This window comes from Centroberyx affinis, unplaced genomic scaffold (assembly GCF_046629955.1).
Source record: "Centroberyx affinis isolate AG114_WGS23_722 - 3 ecotype Tasmania unplaced genomic scaffold, CSIRO-AGI_Caff_v1 ptg000391l_1, whole genome shotgun sequence".
Lineage (NCBI taxonomy): Eukaryota > Metazoa > Chordata > Actinopteri > Beryciformes > Berycidae > Centroberyx > Centroberyx affinis.
In genome coordinates this window covers 382,874-402,438 of record NW_027279059.1, presented here as the reverse complement: position 1 = coordinate 402,438, position 19,565 = coordinate 382,874, and the positions used below count along the sequence as shown (strand labels likewise).

The window sequence follows — 19,565 nt, the reverse complement described above, 5'->3', positions numbered from 1 at the left end:
TTGAAAAACTTGCTACTTTACTTGAGTTTAATATCAAATGCAAATACAGAAAATATACAGCTATTTGTTGCTGTTGACAATAAAAGCTCAAACAATGTTATTTTTCCCACATTGCAAAGCCTTATGGAAATATTTTGCTGCTTGCAAGCATTACAGTTAAAATGCAGTACGGCAGTTCTGGGCCGCTGTGAGATTCAGAGGGTAAATTAAAGCTAAAGGACTAGCAGGAAAAGGGATGTTAGTTCATTTGGTGCATGTTCATTTTTAGATCGATTCTGTGTAATGCCTTGGTTTGTGATTTATCTGATATTTATCGAACTGTTGTGCCTCTCCTTTTCTAATGTTAACTCAAACCCAAAGTTGTCATCAGGCAGAATATGTAATCAAAAGTATGTAATAATATGGTTCCTATGCATTTCATATTTCAAATTAAGTAATTTTTCTATTTTTCTGACTCGATCTCAAGTTTGTGATTGGTGTCTGATATGTTGCCGATTGTGGCTGCACTGTTACACTCCATAAATTATTCTTCTTCACAAAAAATATATCTAAATGTGTTATATAAGAACGGCATTGTAACTACATAAAGTGAAGTCATACAGCATGTGAACAATATTACTATATATAGTAACTTTTGTGTTACTATTTGTGTTATTATTGCAGGTTTTTATGCAATTCCCAAACTTTTCGAATGATCATGTTCAGTTTCCAGACTTTCCCAGGCCTGGAAAATAGCAGACAGAAATCAAAGAGTTATTTATTATTATCAATGGCTTCAAAAAGAACCGGCCACACAAACATCTTTATAAATCACTTTTCTTTATTTAAATCAGCGTTAGGCAGTTATGCTATGAACAATACAGGAAAATAAAAACAAAAAAAGACAGTGACAAAAAAAAAAAACATTAAAACATGAGAGATCCAGTTAACATTAACTGCGCTTGGCACTGGATAAGACGTTCATGGAAAGAAAAAAAAAATATACACATTTATCATACTCAAAATAGAAGTGCCTCCAATATACATTATGTCGACCGCTGGGAGTAAAAGACCAGAGAACTTAAATACTACTTTCAACAGCATTTCTACATGGATAAAATACCGTTGTTTCCCCGTGTTGTGGTACCCGACGCCCCGGTTCTTCATCAACCTCAACCTCCGACTCCCTCTGCTTCTTTCTAGATCTGAAGGAATACGACAGGTGAGGTACTATAGCATCGCCACTCTCTGTAATATTGCTACAACTGCTTACACCCATTCATTCAGCTGGAGATCTACAACCACAGAGGAGGTAGCGGCCGAGATGTTTGATGAGGAACAAATTATAAATGACCCCCCTCCCTCCCTCCCGTCCCGTCCCGTGTCAACGCCCCCCCCGAACCCCAAAGTACCGTCACACAACAGATGTCAAGTGTCAAGTTCAGGGGCTTCGCTTCTGTGTTTGTCCCTTATAAATCACCATCAATTCTTCATAAAAACATGGAGGAACTTCTGTTACCACGATGTACTCCATTTACAATGGTAGTAGTGCACAGCAAAAAAAAAAAGAAAAGAAAGTAAAAAAAAAAAATCAAATGAAAAAGATATAAATTCAACTCATACATCCAACAGAAGGAAAAGCAAAAGAAATCCCTCTCCCGGAAAGGAAAAAGATCATGATATCATTTATAAAAACCGACATAAAAAGGTGATCAGTCCTCACTGAATCGGGACAGATGATGAAAGCGGCCCGTGGCTGTCTGTGGTGGACCCTGATTGTGATATTTTATTTATTGAGAGTTACAAGTTGCTTAGAAACTTTTGCATCAACTTATTCCCTCCACAGGTTTAACCGGGGGGGAGGAAACTAACTTTTCGTAAAACACCTGCCGCAAAGTCTGGTGGATTCCAAACGTTTACCAGCCACTTTTTTTTTTTCTTTTTTTACCATTTTACCTTCCATTTATTTTATAACAAACGCATTTTTCTGAGCACAGCCCCAAATAATAGTTGGTGCTTGTCTAAGTGGCTGGTAGAGTAGAGACAACTAGAGTCAATTCCCAGCTAGAGTCAATTTCCCTCCCTGGTTTTAAACCTTAACCATTAGTACACAAGTGAAAATCAGACCTCAAAATACGCGAGTAGGGCAACGTCGCCCTTCTACTCCTAGTACAAGAAAGGGGGAGGGGCTTGAATGTAATCTGCAAAGAGGGGATTGGTTCTCGGGGGGCTTGCTTGGAAGGTGTCAGCCAATCCCAAACCACGGGAGAGGGGAGGAGGAGGAGGAGAGGGAGAGAGGAGAGAGGAGAGGAGAGGAGAGAGAAGAGAAAGGAGGTGACGGCGTGATTCCCTCTGATGTTTGGGGGGAATATCAAGAGCCGCAAAAGAGAGGAAGATGGATAAATAGATATATACTCTGCGATGGGGGGGCGGGGGGAGAATGTGTGTGTGTGTGTGTGTGTGTGTGTGTGTGTATATGTGTGTGTGTGTGTGTGTGGAGTCTGTCCGTCCAGTGCTTTATCTGACGGTGACTCCTAGTTTCTCCAGCACGCGGACTCCTTTCTCCTGGTACTCCTCCCGGGTCAGCCAGAAGTTGTCCTTGTCCTTCATGATGTCGGCCAGCACGGCTCCGCCCAGGAACACCATGTGCTTGCGCCTGGGAGGGTCTTCAATACGGATCTTGAATTTCTACAAGACAGGGAGACAGGGGGGGGATAATACATGAGAAGCAGAGAAAAGTCTTGTAGAATGGTGCAGTCTGTCACACTGCAGCTAAAAGTGTCCCAATTCAGATTTTTTTTTTCTCCCTCACATGTGACACAGACCTGGGCTGCGTTCAATAGCAAACAGTAAGTTTAAAAAGAAAAGGTAGTGCGCTGAACGTCCTGTTGCAAAGCGTTTGTTACAGATTGTCATCGGCTGAGACGGCGATTCTGTGCGTCCTTCTCCAAGAACTGTCCGAGCCAATTGCGTGTGACAGGCGTTTGTACGTAGCCAATGACAATGCAGAATCACCCTGAACAGGATCAAACGTACCTCAATACCACTGGAAGCAAAGTTTTCTAATCAGTGTGAACAGCAAAAAGCTGCATAAAGTTCAGTTTTTTCAGTTCTGATCTGTACCACATACGCTACAAAATCAAATCCCGAGGCGTGCAGCCAACATGCGACTCATATTTGAACACTCAAATGAGAATTTGTAATAATTGCCATGATAATAAGTACATTTTATGTCATTCACCTGAGACAATAGTCATAAATCTGTTGCCCAAGGCAGCTTGGCTGAGCCAATGTTAGCATGGAGGACAACCAGACACAACATGGAAAAAACACAATAGCTGGCTTGACTGGTACTAGAGAAACACCTCTTTAAAAAAAACTTTTTAAAAAAGGGACATACTGAGCTGTAACCGAAATATGTTTGAAATAATTGGGAGAAATGTAGGTGCAAAACCAGATGTGATGTCTTTTGTTATTGTTACTCTACACACTGTGTGAGTGTAGAGTAACAGTAACAGTATGAGCTGACTGGTGTCGGATATGGGTTACATCCAAGAAACAAAAAAAACTACAATCAGATATGAGTAGCATTTTGGAATTGAGCATGAAGGCCTGTGGTGTGAACGTAGCCTGAGGGTTCACTCTGGAGAAGGATGTGTCATCCTCAAAACATCATCCATGTGCCTCGTTTCAGACGACGCACATTTGTTTACTTTTCAAGACAAACACATGGGAATATGAGTATAAGAGTGTAATTCCAAAATGAGATATTCACAATTTGAGAAAACTGAGGGTTAGTACAGCACATAATGGCTCACTGTTAAAGTTATGACTCATCTTTGTTTACAAAATAGTTCTCTTGAGTATAAAATCTGTGTTTTTGGAATAGCAACTTAAGGGTTTCATGTAAGAAAATTAATATGCACCAATGGGAAGTAAACGCCTCATGTGTCGCTATTAAAGCCTTTTGTTGAAAAGTAATATAAATGTGTGTTAGCCTCTGGCCCCACCTGGTGGTCGCCTGGGAACACTGCACCAGTCTGAAGGATCACATCAACACTCAGAAGCTTTGATCTTGTTTGTTTGAAACGGAAACGGGCCAAATAGCCGCCGTACATAAGTCTAAGCGTTTGATTTATTCTACTTGGAATACCAGATGGGTGGGACTTCACACACATCAGGTGAGTCGTACGTTTATGACACTTATTGCACTCTCCTATGTGGCAAACCCCACACATCTGGTATTCCAAGCCAGTTTAAACAAACCCTAAGAATTAGTTGTCAATACTAATTTATAGCTAGAGATTTCCACACAACAACTAAAAAGGACTGGTACATAGATTCAGACTTGAGCTCATCTCCAAGTACCAGTGAATTCAGCGGACTTCCATAAGTACCACACTATCTTTTGGATAATATATTGTGCACAGAGAAATTCTCTAGATAGCCAATAGGATCTGGTTTGATTTGATTTGAGACGGCATGGACAGTGAGGTCAGGGTCACAGCTAACGCATCACTTTCCATCGGAAGTTCATTCCGTAGAATTTAAACTGATAGAGACGGTCGTTCCCGTTTAAATCTACGCTCTTGACCGACTCATTCGGCTGGCTGCCACAGAATGTTCGATAACGTTGTCACGGAGAATCAGTGTTGATTCGATGCATGGGACGGGTGCGTTACCATGGCAACGGCATCGTTTGGACAAACATTCCAAACAGTCTCGAGTCTCATGTTCTGTCCATTTACAACCTTCAACATTATCAGAGCTCTATGGGAGCCATGTTAGGTTGTACCAAGGAAGATCACCAAGATACACTAAGAAGTGCCTGTTCAAGTTCTGCGGTTCATTCATTTCAAATCAAGAAAATCCGTCACTGCTGCATCATTCTCTTGCTGATACAGAGCTAAAATGAATGTTGTATGACCCTTTTTTACTTGGGGATAAACACTTTGCAAAGAGATTCTAAACAGAGAGAGTCTAAACAGTATTAGCTCGGTAGTTTTAGCTTCCATACGACTCTGCGCATGGTTTGCAGCAGCATTACAGATCCGAGCGTCATCCCAGCATGAGGGCTGATTTCTCACCGAGAGTTTGTCCACATCCCCCTTCAGCACGCGCTCCAGGTACAGCTGCTTCAGCTCCCTCTCCAGCCGAGACGGCAGGCCGGGGTACATGGTGGAGCCGCCTGACAACACTATGTGTTTGTAAAACTCAGCCCTGTGGAGGGAGGGAGGGAGAGGGAGAGAGAGAGAGAGAGTGTGAGGAAGAGATGGAGGAAGACAGAGAGAGAGGGAGAGAGACAATCTTAAAATGACACAGATAAAGTAATGGTGCCAGTTTTTCTCCCCAACTAGCAGGGTTCCTACATATTTTCCATTTTAAAATTCCATACTTTCCCTGACTTCAGCTTTAAGACGTTGTAGATTTTAAATCGCTCGTCGTTTCATACCTTTCACTACTATCGAATACTATAAAACAGAGCGTATAACTTGAATATTTCAACAGCAAAGAATTCACAGTGAGCGAAGCGAGTTTCCTAGCGTACATTTTCTTGTATTTTTCCACCCTTTTACATACCTGAAGATCAATTTTCATACTTTTCCATACAGGCACTCTGGAGTACAGGGAATATTTGGTTTGGTGGCTGAAAACCTCTCTTGCTCCAACGACACTGCCATTTTGTATATCTGTAGTGCCAATACGTCTACGTCTATGTCTGCAGTGGAAACTAATGTCCTACTCAGTATAGTAAGTATCCGTCTACCTACCCAACTACCTACCTACAGTGGCTTGTGTGTGTGTGTGTGTGTGTGTGTGTTAGCCTTACCTGGTGTCGATGTCAGCGGCCTGGATGGTGTTGAAGAGCAGCTCGGCCACTCCGACCCCCTCCACGTTGATGAGATGGGGCTGGAACAGAGCCTCGGGGGCCTCGAACCGCTCCCCTCCTACCTTGATCACCCGGCCATCAGGCAGCTAGTGATATGAAGGTGTGGGAGGGAGGGGAGGGAGGGGAGGGAGGGGAGGGAGGAAAGAAAGAGGAGATATGTTTATTGTACCTGTGAATGGATGAGATTAGAAGCACGACTGAGCACACACACGCACAGCTAATGGCTATGAATGTTGAATGCAAGTATGTAGAGTGATACTGTCCACTGTTTGCAACGTACACTACCAGACAAAAGTTTGGACACACATTTTTCTTTATTTGTACTATTTTTCACATTTTAGAATAATAGTAAAGACATCAAAACTATGAAATAACACAAATGGCATTATGCAGTGACCAAAAAAGTGTTAAACAAAGCAAAACTATCTTATATTTTAGATTCTTTAAAGTAGCCGCCCTTTGCCTTGATGGAAAGGCTTTGGAAAGAAATTAATACACAGGCATCAACTTCACTATTTATATTTGTCTAAGAAACACATTTCAAGCATTTAAGCAGAAGCCTTTAGATCAAAATGGCTTTAAGAGAATGAAAAACATAGAACTGGGTCCAAACCTGGTAGTGTCTGTGTACCATGTGTGTGTAAGTATGCACAGTGAAACTCAAATTCCTCTGTGTTTATTGCACTTTGAGAATAAAACCTTCAAAGATCCTGATGATACTGTGTAAGTTCACAGATAGTGTGGGCTGCATGTGGAGCAGAGTGAGCGTGTGCGCCTGTAGAAAGGCTTCATTCAGCCAAGGCCAGTGGGAGGAAGTGGAGCCCAGCCACCGCCGCACTGTGGCTACACAGGAAATGATGTAACGCCCAGTTCAGGGCCCTTCAGCCGCAGCTACATTGCCCTCCTTGTTTCAGCACACATACATATGCGCACACACACACACACACACACACACAGATGATACTCACACACACCTACGCCTACACTCACCCAAACACACATGCTCACACTCAGCACTGAGACACAACCTGCGCTAGGTAAGGCGTGCAGTAACACAGACGTTAAGGCTTGCGTTTAGATTCTGTGGTTCCCTCTGCAGGGAAAAGGGCCTTGGAAAGAAAAGCAAGCCTGGTGGAGGAGTATTCCACCCCCATATGTTTCAGTCCAAGAGAAAACAGTTAGTCAGCAGCACTGCCTTGTCCTAACGCAGCCGGCAGAGCCAACACGGGGCATGTGGTAGTCTACTTAGCTCGGCGCAGGAACAGATTTAGTTACCCCATCAGTTTTGGTTACTTGAAAAATACTGCCACTTTTCAATAACAAATCCCATTGGGAGGTCCTCTTTCTAAAATGATGCTATTTTAAGCTGAAATATGAATCCGTGTGCATGTGGAGTGTATAAAAAACGACTCCTTTTAGAACAAAAAAAAAAAATCTTTAAAAAATGAGAATCCCCTTAAGGCTTCATATTGGAAATGTGTTGCTATTCTAGGTAAAAATGGCCGACCTAAAATACAGCTGCTTAACGCATCTAACCAAATATGGATGTTCCCATTTCTCTGAGTAAATAGGACTGGAGGAATAACCAGCGCTCTCTTGATGAGCCGTGTTTTTAATTCAGCAGTCTCTACACATTCATATCTCAAGAGTGACGACTATTTTTCCTTTTTCAGAAAGTTTTTGAGCGTTTTTTTTAGTCGAGCATTCAACTGTCTGCCATCAGTTAGACTCGTATTAAGCCTCATGGAGTAAACTTGATCTTTTATCTCATTTATTTTGTTAATTTTTTGTTTATTTTGAGGGGAGATATTTCTACTATCTACTATATATTTCTGTCTTTTAATATTTTCTACTTTTTTAAATCACTGATTCTATGGGTTGCAAATAAACTAAGGTAAAAACAAACAATTAATCACCAACAGACTGCTTGTGTTAACACAGGGAAGAAGGAAATCTTCTGAGCACTGGGTTATGAGAGCAATGTCCATGTGAGGGCAGCAACACATTTTTAATTAAGCCTAGTTCCATAATGGCTGCCGTGCCATGACACATAATGACATGACAAGTTCAAACACAAAGTCACTTTAGTTTTGTCTCACTGGGCCAGCAGGTGCAAAGCCCTCTAAATCCACTCTAAAGACAGGTTTGGAAACCACATTATGAACTTCCCCAGTGGCGATTAATAAAGCATCAATCAACCACAGACCAGAGAGTAGCATGCAAACTTAACTTCAGTACAGCCATCTTTAACTTTAAATAGAAACACAATTGCAGAGTTTTTGCTCATTTCCTGCATTCCCTTACATCACTGTAGATCGTTTTCCAGTGCTTTTATCACAATGAGATATTTGGGTCCTAATGTAACCGCAGATAACATTATTGGTTGAATGTTATAGGGTTAGGTGTAGAATAGGACTGAATAGGAGTGAATGAACCTGAGAGATTTGGCAAAACCGATTTTAAAATATTTATAATTGTGTAATAACTGTCACAATTAGCATTTAAGAGAAGGAAACTGTAAAGAAAATTGGCAAAAACACTGGAATTGTCCTTCAAAAAGGCACAGGAATTCGGGTTTTAATCCATGGAGAGAGAGAGAGTGTGTGTGTGTGTGTGTGTGTGTGTCTCTCTCTACCGTGTATGACTCCACCAGCACGGTGGTCTCCAGCGCCAGCTTCTGCTCCTGCTCGATGTTGTAGCCGACATAGCACAGCTTCTCCTTCATCATGCGCACCGTCTCAAAGTCTGCGGAGTGGTTGAAGGCGTAGCCCCTCAACAGCAACAACTGGACCGGGACAGAGGGATGGAAGACAGTGGGAGGATGGACAGAGAGGAGGGAGGATGGATAGAGAGGAGGGAGGATGGACAGAGAGAAGGGAGGATGGACAGAGAGGAGGGAGGATGGACAGAGTGCAGGGAGGATGGACAAAGAGGAGGGAGGATGGATAGAGAGGAGGGAGGATGGAGAAGCAAGACAGGTTGACAGGTTCAATATGGGAAGGAAGAGGAGAAGGGAAAAGGCAGAGAGAACGTAAGGAGGGTCAGAAGCTGTGATTCATTTTTGATTCATTACAAAGGTTGTGAATTGTGTGTAATTAACATAAACAAATAAGACCAGTGGCCAGTGGTGTTGTAGATTTGCCTGGGTGAAGACCTTTGAATCCGCCCACTCCACCAGAGTTTTAATGAGTTGACAATTCTGTCTGATATCAGGCAAATTGTAGATACTAGTGTTTCTCAAAATTAAGACCACATTTCCCATTTCCCGTAAAAATCCACACCATGTACAAAATACTGAGTAGAGGCTGCCAGTCTGCTTGGCGATAGTCTTGTTTGTTTATGGTAAAAATACTAATGTCTCAAAATTAATGCGGTAATAATGTATTAGTGTTAAAATGCTACATGTAGTGCCTTTACGTTTCATTACAGCCACATCACAACATATGGTTGGCTTGGAACTATAATTTTTAGAGTAATCAAAATATTGAAATTTTGTAAAACAGATTCTTCCACACACGTACGCAGAAGAACCTTTTTGCCTTTCAGCTGATTTGTTTGCTCCGTTCATTCTTAACTCGTATTCGTTGTGTCCTTTCTTACTTTTTAAACACACTTTTGTTATGAACTGGTTTTGTTGTAAGCTGACAGACTCTAATTAAGGGACGGCGTCTCATTTCGTGACGCTCTGACTGGATACCTTGATGAGGTAGCGGGTGATGTCCCTGCCTGCGATGTCCAGGCGCCGCGTCAGGTGGGGCAGACTGAAACCTTCATATACTGGACAGATGTGTGTTACACCATCGCCCGAGTCCACCACCACACCGGTCAGGAGGCCTGAAACACACACACACACACACACACACACACACACACACACACAAGTTAATCATCTACAATTCTACACAGGTAGGTGTGTCTGTGTTTGTGTAGGAAGTTTATCCAGTGTGTGCTTTGGGCTACTGGCTGTTAGCCTTCTTGGGAGGGTAAACACACCAAAACTGGAAAGATAACACATCTAATGTAACAATTAACTCTTAATAACTGCTCACTGGTTGCTAATTAACTTAACAGACCAAACGAAGGGCAGTGAACAGACGCTGCACAGGGCTGTTTGCTCCAGACAGAACTGGGTCCAACAGTAGGTGCAAATACTTCTCAGTGTTTATTGTATCCTTCTTGCAGTACCAGATGGGTGGAGTTTAACACATCAGAACAATTCAGACAGTGTCAGGTTAAGGTGTCAGTCACAGAAACATCCTAAAACTGACATTCCTGTGATTGTCTAAACTTTCTACCGTTCACTGTATTACCATATGTGGCAAACCCCAGACATCCAGCATCTAAGGTAGTCTAAAAAACAGTCTTTGCAAAAACTATTTGACCAAGGTGTGGCAGTGAAATGATACTTTTGCCACACAAGAAAATTCCCATTATTACAATAAACGACCACCTGTTTGTGGGTAACAAACCATGGGGGTGGTGAAGGGGGACTACTCACACAGTAATTAAGTAACTCATGGCAATTACCGAGTATTTACTAGTAATTACATAGATATAACCCTGGTATCACCTGGTTACCAAGCTATGATGTGAAGTAGTATAAAAATAAGTTTTCTATGTAGTTTCTGGGATTTCATTCTACATTAACTCAAAGATTTTCTCTGACATGCAACTTCATTTGTGAACTAGGAAGAAACGGTACAATTTTGCGATGTGGAAATTGCAATAGTCAACACAATTTTATGTTTTTTGATTTGTTGTATGTGAGTGTCTTCTTACCTTGAGCGTACAATGTCAGCACAGCTTGAATAGCAATGTAGACGCCTGCAAACTGGTAGGTCTCAAACATCACCTGCAGGAGAGGGAGGACAGCATGAGATGGGAAGAACAACAAAATAAAAAAAAAACAAAGAAAGAAGACAGAAACACATGGACAAAATTAGCTCTGTAGCACAGAGCAGTATTGCTCTGCTAGACTTCTGGCATCTATTCACTGCCTGTGCATGGGGATTACAAACTAATCAAGACAGGAAAGTACCAGACGCTTTTACTGTTTTAGCAGAAAAACAGATTTTTGGGAAAGAGACTCCAAATTATGGTTAGCTATCTGCCAAATTGGCTGGTGGAGCAGACAAATTTACCAGCTGGACACAATGTATTAGCATTTTGCTGGGGTCTGTTGTTAATTTCCCACCCTGGATGGACACCAGTAAAGCTCCACATATCAGGGCTGTAGAAGAGATTCAGGCACCATACCTGAGTACAGTACTTCAGATTAGGGCAGAACAATATGGGCTTTACATCCAATATGACTTGACATAGTTTAAAGTTTAAGAGTACATTTCTTTTGTACATGATTTAAAACGCTTCCTCTCATTTGAACCTTCACTCCCTCAAAGACCATCGAGTTGAACTTGCCTCTTTTCTTTCTGGTTGTTTGTTTGTTGGTTTGTTTTCTCTTTTTTGTTTTGTTTTGTTCTGTTTTGTTTTGATTATGTCTGATTATTTTGTGACTCTGTTACCTCTTCTGTCCTGTCTTGCAACACCATGTTTTGTATTGTTTTACACTTGTATTGTTATCACTTTATTGCACAAAAAAAAAAAAAAAACACTTTCAGTAGTCGTATATTGTAGGATTTACCTGCTATGCTACTGTAACTCAATGGTATTACAGTATCTCCTATTTTATTTGTTACTGAAAACCAATGCATTATAGAAGCCTAGTGTTTCTGGGCTTAAAGTGGCAATCTGTCACGACTTTCTGTAGGTGGCACTCTTTCTTTGTCTGTTCAGCCATGGTGGCTATTGCTGCTCATGCTAACAACCCAGTTCTTCTTCTTCTGTTTATTCCAACATATTATAACAAATATGTGTTGCTGCTACAAGAAATGTAGATTCTTAGAGAGGATCACCGCACTCACGACTACTGAATGTGCTAAGGTGCCAGAAGACCGAAGAACAGTATAAAGGAAGAAGATTCTGCACACTTAGATCCATGCAAGTTTCTTTAAACCTTGCTACAAGAAATGTAAAATGCATCACTTCCTGTGTGCCAGAGATTTTTTTTCCCCAGAAAGAGTGTTTACAACTGAAAATGTAGACGCTTTCATGAACTGGATATAGGTTGAATCAGCACTGTGTTTTATCAAATGGTGTAGCAACATTTTCTTATATGAAAATGTCACAGATTATTACTTTCAGTAAGACATGCCTGCCAAACACTTCTCAGTGATTCACCCATATAACATCCTTTCTGATATTGTGTTCATTATCTATTCACAAATTCACCATTTTCAGCACTAGTTCAGATACACTGCTTCATTTCCCCTTTTCTTTTGCCCTCACACAAACACAGAAAACATCTACGAGCCGAACACCAACGCACCTCGATGATCTTCTCGCGGTTCTTGGTGGGGTTCATGGGCGGCTCGGTCAGCAGGATCTTGCAGTTGCGGGACTCGATGTTGAGCTTCTCGGGGCCGAAGGTGTAGTCCCACAAGTGTTTCATGTCGTCCCAGTTCCTGACGATGCCGTTCTCCATGGGGTAGTTGACCTCCAGCATGGAGCGCAGCTCGCTGGCCTCGTCCCCCACCATCAGGTCCTGCAGGGAGGGGTCAAAGGGCAAAGGTCAACACAGAGAGGTAAATAGTCGGCAGCAGGACTGGGTATCCCTAAACTTTTCAAAACCCAGGTCTGATATCCATGTTCTGGATAGTCACTGACAGTAGGGACGAGTATTGGTTCTGATAAAATACTTTGATACTTTTCTTTGTTAAGAGAAAGCACATTGCATTATAAGATGGTGAAAGATATTTTCTCTGTAACATTTATACATGGCATCTGATTTTTTAAAATAGAATCATACAATACTTCATTGATTTCTTCAATAAAAATATTAAATTAAATTATACCTTCAATTAAACTAGAATACAATTTGAGTTTCCATTGTAAGAACTCAACATGAAACTTCAAAACCTTTTGATCAGTATTGATAATTTGTATAGTGCCGACAGATATCGTTTTTCTAACACCCAACGATACCAGGATATGATGGGAGGTTAAAAATCAGTTATTGATAAAGAGTATTTTTAATTACTGTGTGAGTGGTGGGCTGTGGAACGGTGCTGCAGCCCAGTTCCAGACACCATAAGAAACAAGGGACTCTTCACATGGCTGACAGACAGTGAAGCCGAGGACAAGAAGATCGCTACTTTGAACCAGGGCTTGGAAACGGATTGTTTTTTCGGATCGGTTTGTTCTGAGCAGAACCAATATTTTAACGTTTCTTTCTCTTATGTTCCATCCCCAGCATAACGTTCCCGAACCGGTTTGAACAAAGTTAAAAAATACTGTACAATCAGGCACTCAGAAATCATTAGCTATTATTAACCTCACATAAAATCAATGAAGTGAACTAGAGCGGGACTGCTGTGATATTTCTAATGCATGAAATTTCATTTCAATAAAAAAAATGTGACCCCACCATTCCATGACTTCTCATGAATGTGTGTAATTTATCATCTATCATTTTTGAGGTCATGCAATAATTGATGAGGGAGTATGAAGCATTTCTCCCTCGGACTGCCAAGCGCCGTCTCTGAGACCGCTGAACACATTACATGTTTTCTTTCTAATGTCATGTGCTTTGCCTTATAGAACCCGGATTGCTTAGTAACTATTGTTATTTTAAGATACTTGCTGCCATAGCATCACCTTCTTTGAATGCAGACTTGTGAGTTACTGCCTCAGTGCCCCAGGTGTGTAGGGAAGAGTAGTTTAAGGTCTAAATCAGCCTGCCTGGTACATGAATGCAGCGTTTGCTTGGTAGGCTGTGCAGTTTATTTTTATTTATTTATTTTATTTTTGGGTTCTTTGTATTTTAACTGTTCACCTGTTGCATTTTCATCAGTCCATAATGAAAATAAATAATATTGTCATGCAATCGCACAATATACATAAATGTGGTTGCTGGTGAAGCGCTCATTTGCCACTGATCCTCAGTGGATGTGATCATCAGCAGTCTTGGTGCTGTCCTGGCCTGACATCAGGTTATGAAAAAATAAAATGTTGGTACAAAGTGCTGCTTGTATGATCATAACCAGCAGCACAGTCACCCGCAGAAACTGCAAGGAAGGTTCCAGCAGCCAGATTTTTTTAGAATTTTTTTTTGTAGGGGGGCTTTGTGTCAAATTTGCTGTTTGAGACTAATTTGTTTCTTGTGAAATATTAGGTGAAACAAAAAACAAAACAAAACTGTATTAACCGGTAATAGTGATTTCAAATTAACGTTTCTGTTCTAGAACAATGAAAAGCGTTTTCGGTTCTGTTTATCGTTCATTTCCGTTTCCATTTTGTTTCCCATTTTGTTTTTGTTCCTTGAACCGGTTCAAAGCCCTGCTTTCAACTAAACAACTTGGCCTGCTGGCCGTCTCTACATTGAATAGGTAAAAGCAGACTAACTGGATGGCCAAGCTTTCACTTGCCCCATCTGTCAAAATGAGGACAAATGCATTCATGTTGTCAGAACAGACCCAAAGCAGCTCTTCACTGTTAAACTATTATCCAGCATGCACAACAAGACACCAGTTTCCATGCATTCACTCCTGGAACCAATCTAATTTCCCTCTAGCTACAGCAAACAGTCATTTTAGCACCATTCAAAAAAATAAATCATCATCTAGCTGCATGCAAGGCAGCCTGGCAATGTAAACAACCATTGGGTTAGCTTAGTGTTAGCCACACAGTCAAGCATCTCACATTCCACCTAGAAACATCAAAAGCCTACTGAGGCAGCCATTTTATGAGTTCACCCTGTGTGCTTTGGCATTAACAGAGCACCAGTCACTGGCATCGCCTGCATATGGTTTCAATTTAAAAAACAAAAAAACAAAAACAGATGTGCTTCCGTCTCCAGCCTTCAGCTGTCTGCCCAGCTTCCTGGGTTGTGGACACTTCCTTTACACTTGTAAAAGGTAAAACACTCACAGACAGTGAAGGAAATTCTCTGAACCTGACATGCCCTACCCATATGACTACATCCTACTGCAATTAATAGGTCTATAATGCATATAGACAGAATAATAACTGTTTGGCATTAACCACTCAAGCTGCAGCTAACGTTATTTGAAGTTCCTTTTAGCCGAAAACTGTTGTGATTATTATCAGTCCTTAAATAGCATCGGGACTGAGGAGGGGCAGCAGAACATCACTGGCCTGGAGAATGGAACTGGTCCAAAATCTGTTTTAGCACTCCATCAATAACAGCTGGCCTATGATTCATCACAGCCATTTCTGCAACACTTACAGCCTGGAGAGAGGGGGTGCATTAGTGTGAAGTATGTATCAGAGTGTATGTGTATCTATCTGCCTGCCTGCCTCTTCTTTGGGGAACAACACTCAAACTCAATACCCCAAATCACCAGAATAGTCAGGGTGGGGGTAGAAGAATGGAACTGTCATGTGAGTAGAAAAGATAAAAGATTACAAATGAAGAGAGGACAGAGGACAAAAAAATAAAACTAAAAACAGAAAAGTAGCTAATTTTCAATTGAGATCCAAACACGCCATAAAATCTCCATAGCAGGCAAGGACAGGAGGCACACACCAACCTGCACTTACCATCTTCTGGGCATTCTACTTCATCGAGGGGGGACAAAACATGGAAGAGGAGGAGGGTAGATATAAAAAAAAATTATGAATAAAGAAATAAAAGAGGAGTTGGAAAGAACAGGAGAAAGACAGAGATAGGATTCATGCTAAAAGAAAAAAGGCCAACTGTAATCTTTCCTTAACAAAAACAAATGAACAGACAATCGTACCTGGTGATTTGTTTTTGCATTTAGGCCTCGGATACCAAACTGACTGAACATCACCTACTTAATGTATTCAAATATTTCATATTTACACTAATGCATGGGAGAAGGGGGCTTGTTTGGACTAGTGTGACCTCTAAAACAAGATGTAGATTACTGTTTATGGTCACAGTATTTTTTTGTCTTATCTGTCCCTGAGGTCAGAAGTGAATTGAGTGATGTGAAATGTGCCTCTAATGTGCCTCTATGTGCTCTGCTTCCTCTTCATGGACCTCACTGCACAACTATTTAAATCTGAAAGAGCTGGTCTCTCTTGGTGAGATTACACTGTTAATTAAGGATCTTGTGGCAGATTCAATAAGCAGCTGTCTTTACTTTGTTTAGATTTAAATAGGCTTGCCCATGGGCCTGCAGCTGTGATGCTGCTACTGCTCTACTACCGCTTACATTATAAAATTGACTTTGCTCTCTCATATGTGCATATCCTGCTTTTTATACTGTTGTTTGTTTGCAGGTTATATTTTTGTACTGATGCTGCTTTCTTGGCCAGGTCCGCCTGGAGATTGAGATAATTTTTTGAATCTCACTGGGACTACCTGGTCAAATAAAGTGATCATTGCGGGAACATCAGGGGGACCGATCCTTACCTTGATCTCAATGTTTCCCACTTTGGCCGTGGAGCGAATGATGGGCCTCCCAACCAGCGCAGGGAAGATGTGCTCGGGGAAGTTGGAGCCTGCATAGCCACACTTGACAAACTACAAGAGAGAGAGAGAGAGAGAGAGACAGAGAGACAGAGAGAGAGAGAGAGAGAGAGAGAGACAGAGGAGGAGACCACAACAAAGAGGAAGTGATGAGGAAACACTTAGGCAAAACAGCAGCACCTGCTGGTTACAGCCGTTGTTCAGGTTGATTTCAAAAATTAAACATCAACCCTACATTGCAATAAGCTTCATATGTGAATGTGTATGGACTTATGTGGAACAGTATGGTGCAACTACAGCACATTGCTGTAAAACATTGAATGTACCAGGTGTTCAAAAGTAGGTATACAATTTTTAATAATAATAATAACGATAATAATAATAATAATAATGATAATAATAAGAATAAGAATGAAAAACAACTGTATAATGTGTCATTTTTAACTTACTCTTTAACAAATAATTCAACATTCAATTAAAGCATTTATTAATTCTACAAATTAATCTAGAGGGTTAATTCCAGGAAATAAGACTTGTTCTCACTTGCGTAAGTGTTCAAATCAGTTCCCATAACTGTCAACACATTATTGCATTCTCTCTGCAACACAGTCTGCTGCACAGCCCTTCGTCTGCTTTCATTTAATGTATATAAAAATGCATACCTACTTTTGAAACACCTTGTATATATGTAGAGTGGTCTAGTGTTCATAGTGTTGTACTGACCCTTTACACTGCATGTGATTCTGCAGCCCCTGTACCATATGTGTCAGTAGGTACTGTTACCCTGATTATTGGCAAATATACACACAGTACTGTGCAAAAGTCTTAGGCACCCTAGATGTTTTATATACATTTCTTAGAAGTCTTAGATGTTTATTTTATTTCTGCATTAGTGTGTCAGTAGACTGCGGTTTATTGTAAATGTTTGATATTCAGAAACTTTTCATTTCATTAGTTTTGAAAGCATCTTCGCTTTATGGATTTCTTTCTTATGCCTAAGACTTTTGCACAGTACTGTACATCACAGAGCATGACTTAAGACCTTTTCCAAACTGTCAGTGCCCACTGGTAAATTTGGCACACCGATTATCCACCAAGCAGTAGCCTACTTAGTTACTTGAATAAAATTTCAACTTTTAGAACTGGTGGAAGAAATTTTGGTGGAAGAAAATTGTGGGAGTAACAGGCGAATCAATTCTATTTGTTGAAATTGTATTCAAAGCAAGTGCTGCTTGATAAATCATCTTATAAAACTGATTGGCCCTGCAGAGTGAATTTTGGTGGAATTTCCTAGTGGACCCTAATGATTTGGTCAACATGTTAAGTCATATTTTGCAAGTGTGTATGTTTGCCACTGAACAGAGCAACGTTAAATTGTCAGATTTTGCAATTAATTTTGGTATGACCTTCTCTCCTGTAGTATAAAGACAGAAAGAGAGCGCAGCATGTATCAGGGCTAAGATAATGTGTGTGTATTAGTGAACTACATGGCTGTGGTTGACAGTCTATTCTCACTTCCTCTTGACTTGTCATTTCAACCTTGACACAGGCAGCTCCTTTTTTTGGCTTTACACAACACTCTTGAAAATGTTGCATCTCAAAAAAGACCATTAGTCACCGACATGCTGAGCCAACATCCTCTTTGACTGCTGAGGTGGTTTAGATAGAAAGTCCCTACTCTCCAACAGAGTCTAGGAGAATGGTCTGCAATGACTAAATCCTCAACAAAAACAGAGACCAACTTTACAGGAAACTAACCTATTTTGTCTACAGGCCACAGCATCTGGTAAATCCCACAATCCACCAGCCCCTTTAACCATTTTACCAGCCAGCTAGATTTTGAGAATAGAATAGGGCCATTAAACGATGGCTGGTCACCTGCCAAAGTGACTGGTAAAGTAAACAAACCACAGTGCAAACATGAGCAGCATTGGGCTGGTAGCCAGTGGCATTTTCCCACCCTGGTCTGGACCCTGCAATAATCCTAATCCTGAAGTGATTTATCGACTGTAGCCTATCAAGAGCGTTCATTCATTCAACAAAGCAAAGCTCTGGTTTTCATTCTGTGCATTTATGGAAAACTAATGCGAGGTGGTCTTTCCAAGGCCCAAACACCTTACTGACTGACACTGATATCTAGGCAGGTGTGGCTAGCTGCTGTACAGGAAAATGAATAGGTTGTTCCTCAATTAGCTAGGCCTACAACTAGCTAGCGTTAGGGAGCTAACAAATGTAGTTACTGCCTATTACTGCCAACCAAAATGCATCTGTAGCTTATGCGTTGTTTTGCTAAACCAATCACTGAAATGACTGACGCAGTTGCCACTTGTCAGACAGCTAACTCGGCGAGTAAACGAGAAAGCCAGCTGTTTAAAATGCTATAAACTAGCCAGCTAGCTGCCTTAGCTTCCTAGCTGTCCAGCAGCAAATGAACCAACACTCGACTGCCTCTCTGTCCCCGAGGAGATTTATGCAGCCGAGCAAGCTAGCTAGTTGTGTATTCTGTTTTTGTCGCGGCATTTTACAGCTATTTAGTTGCTTCTGTATCGGCTGTGGATGAATGAATATTAGCGGACTAACAGGCTAGCTAGCCATGGCTTCTTGCTAGCTGCCCACCCAGTTGCGCTAGCTAGCTTCAAAGCTGACAGCACAGCAACTCCACTTCCTGTTTCAGCAAACCTTCGACATAACGGCTCCGTTTGACTCGGCCGAAACCGGGCTTGGATTCATAACATGTCAGATCACGATGCTGAACTCACCCCGGTTCCATTGTCGCAGACCACCACTTTCCTTCCCTGGCTGTCCATTTTGTCAAACCCAGTTGCCGCTGAACCTCCCTCAACTTTCTTCGGCAAGCCGGAAGACACAGCAGCCGGGCCGGGAGGAAGGGAAGGGTGCTCATCCGGTGTGACAGACAGACACGGGCCCGTTCACATCATCACAGGCAGGCTTCAAACTTATCAAACGGTGCAATCTTATCAAAACTATAGTTTATCACAGAACAACGCTTTATGGTAGTGTCATTTATTGCACAAACATAGGCATCTGTCCCAGTTTGCTGTAGCGATGCAATCAATCAAAACAGATTACATGCATAGCAACAACTGAGCTTTCATGTTTCAGATGCAGGAAATAAGTACGGTGCCTCTCCTCTCATCTAAAAATGCTACATCTGCCTCT

The 19,565-nt window shown here is 41.3% G+C and overlaps 1 protein-coding gene across 2 annotated transcripts; it reads right to left on the bottom strand.

The window, feature by feature from the left end:
• Window positions 1-1,355: 1,355 nt before the first annotated feature.
• Window positions 1,356-19,254, bottom strand: LOC139641561 (actin-related protein 2-B). 2 transcript variants are annotated; one of them, XM_071516028.1, is made up of 10 exons: window positions 19,145-19,254; window positions 16,329-16,439; window positions 15,488-15,502; window positions 12,255-12,470; window positions 10,649-10,721; window positions 9,567-9,703; window positions 8,505-8,654; window positions 5,810-5,955; window positions 5,067-5,199; window positions 1,356-2,667 (listed from the first exon to the last, which is right to left on the bottom strand). In XM_071516028.1, the coding sequence occupies exons 1-10, from the start codon at window positions 19,190-19,192 to the stop codon at window positions 2,497-2,499; spliced, it is 1,200 nt and encodes a 399-aa protein (XP_071372129.1). In that variant the 5' UTR covers window positions 19,193-19,254; the 3' UTR covers window positions 1,356-2,496. The 2 variants fall into 2 exon arrangements, with proteins under 2 accessions (XP_071372129.1, XP_071372127.1); XM_071516026.1 differs by lacking the exon at window positions 15,488-15,502.
• Window positions 19,255-19,565: the final 311 nt, after the last annotated feature.

Excerpts from the sequence above, each read along its gene's own strand:
- LOC139641561 (XM_071516028.1), bottom strand. The coding sequence starts at position 19,192 with ATGGACAGCCAGGGAAGGAAAGTGGTGGTCTGCGACAATGGAACCGGG. Across the intron at positions 9,704-10,648 it reads GCTGACATTGTACGCTCAAG|GCCTCCTGACCGGTGTGGTG; the intron begins GTAAGAAGACAC and ends TGTGTGTTTCAG. Across the intron at positions 5,200-5,809 it reads GCCGCTGACATCGACACCAG|GGCTGAGTTTTACAAACACA; the intron begins GTAAGGCTAACA and ends CTCCCTCCACAG.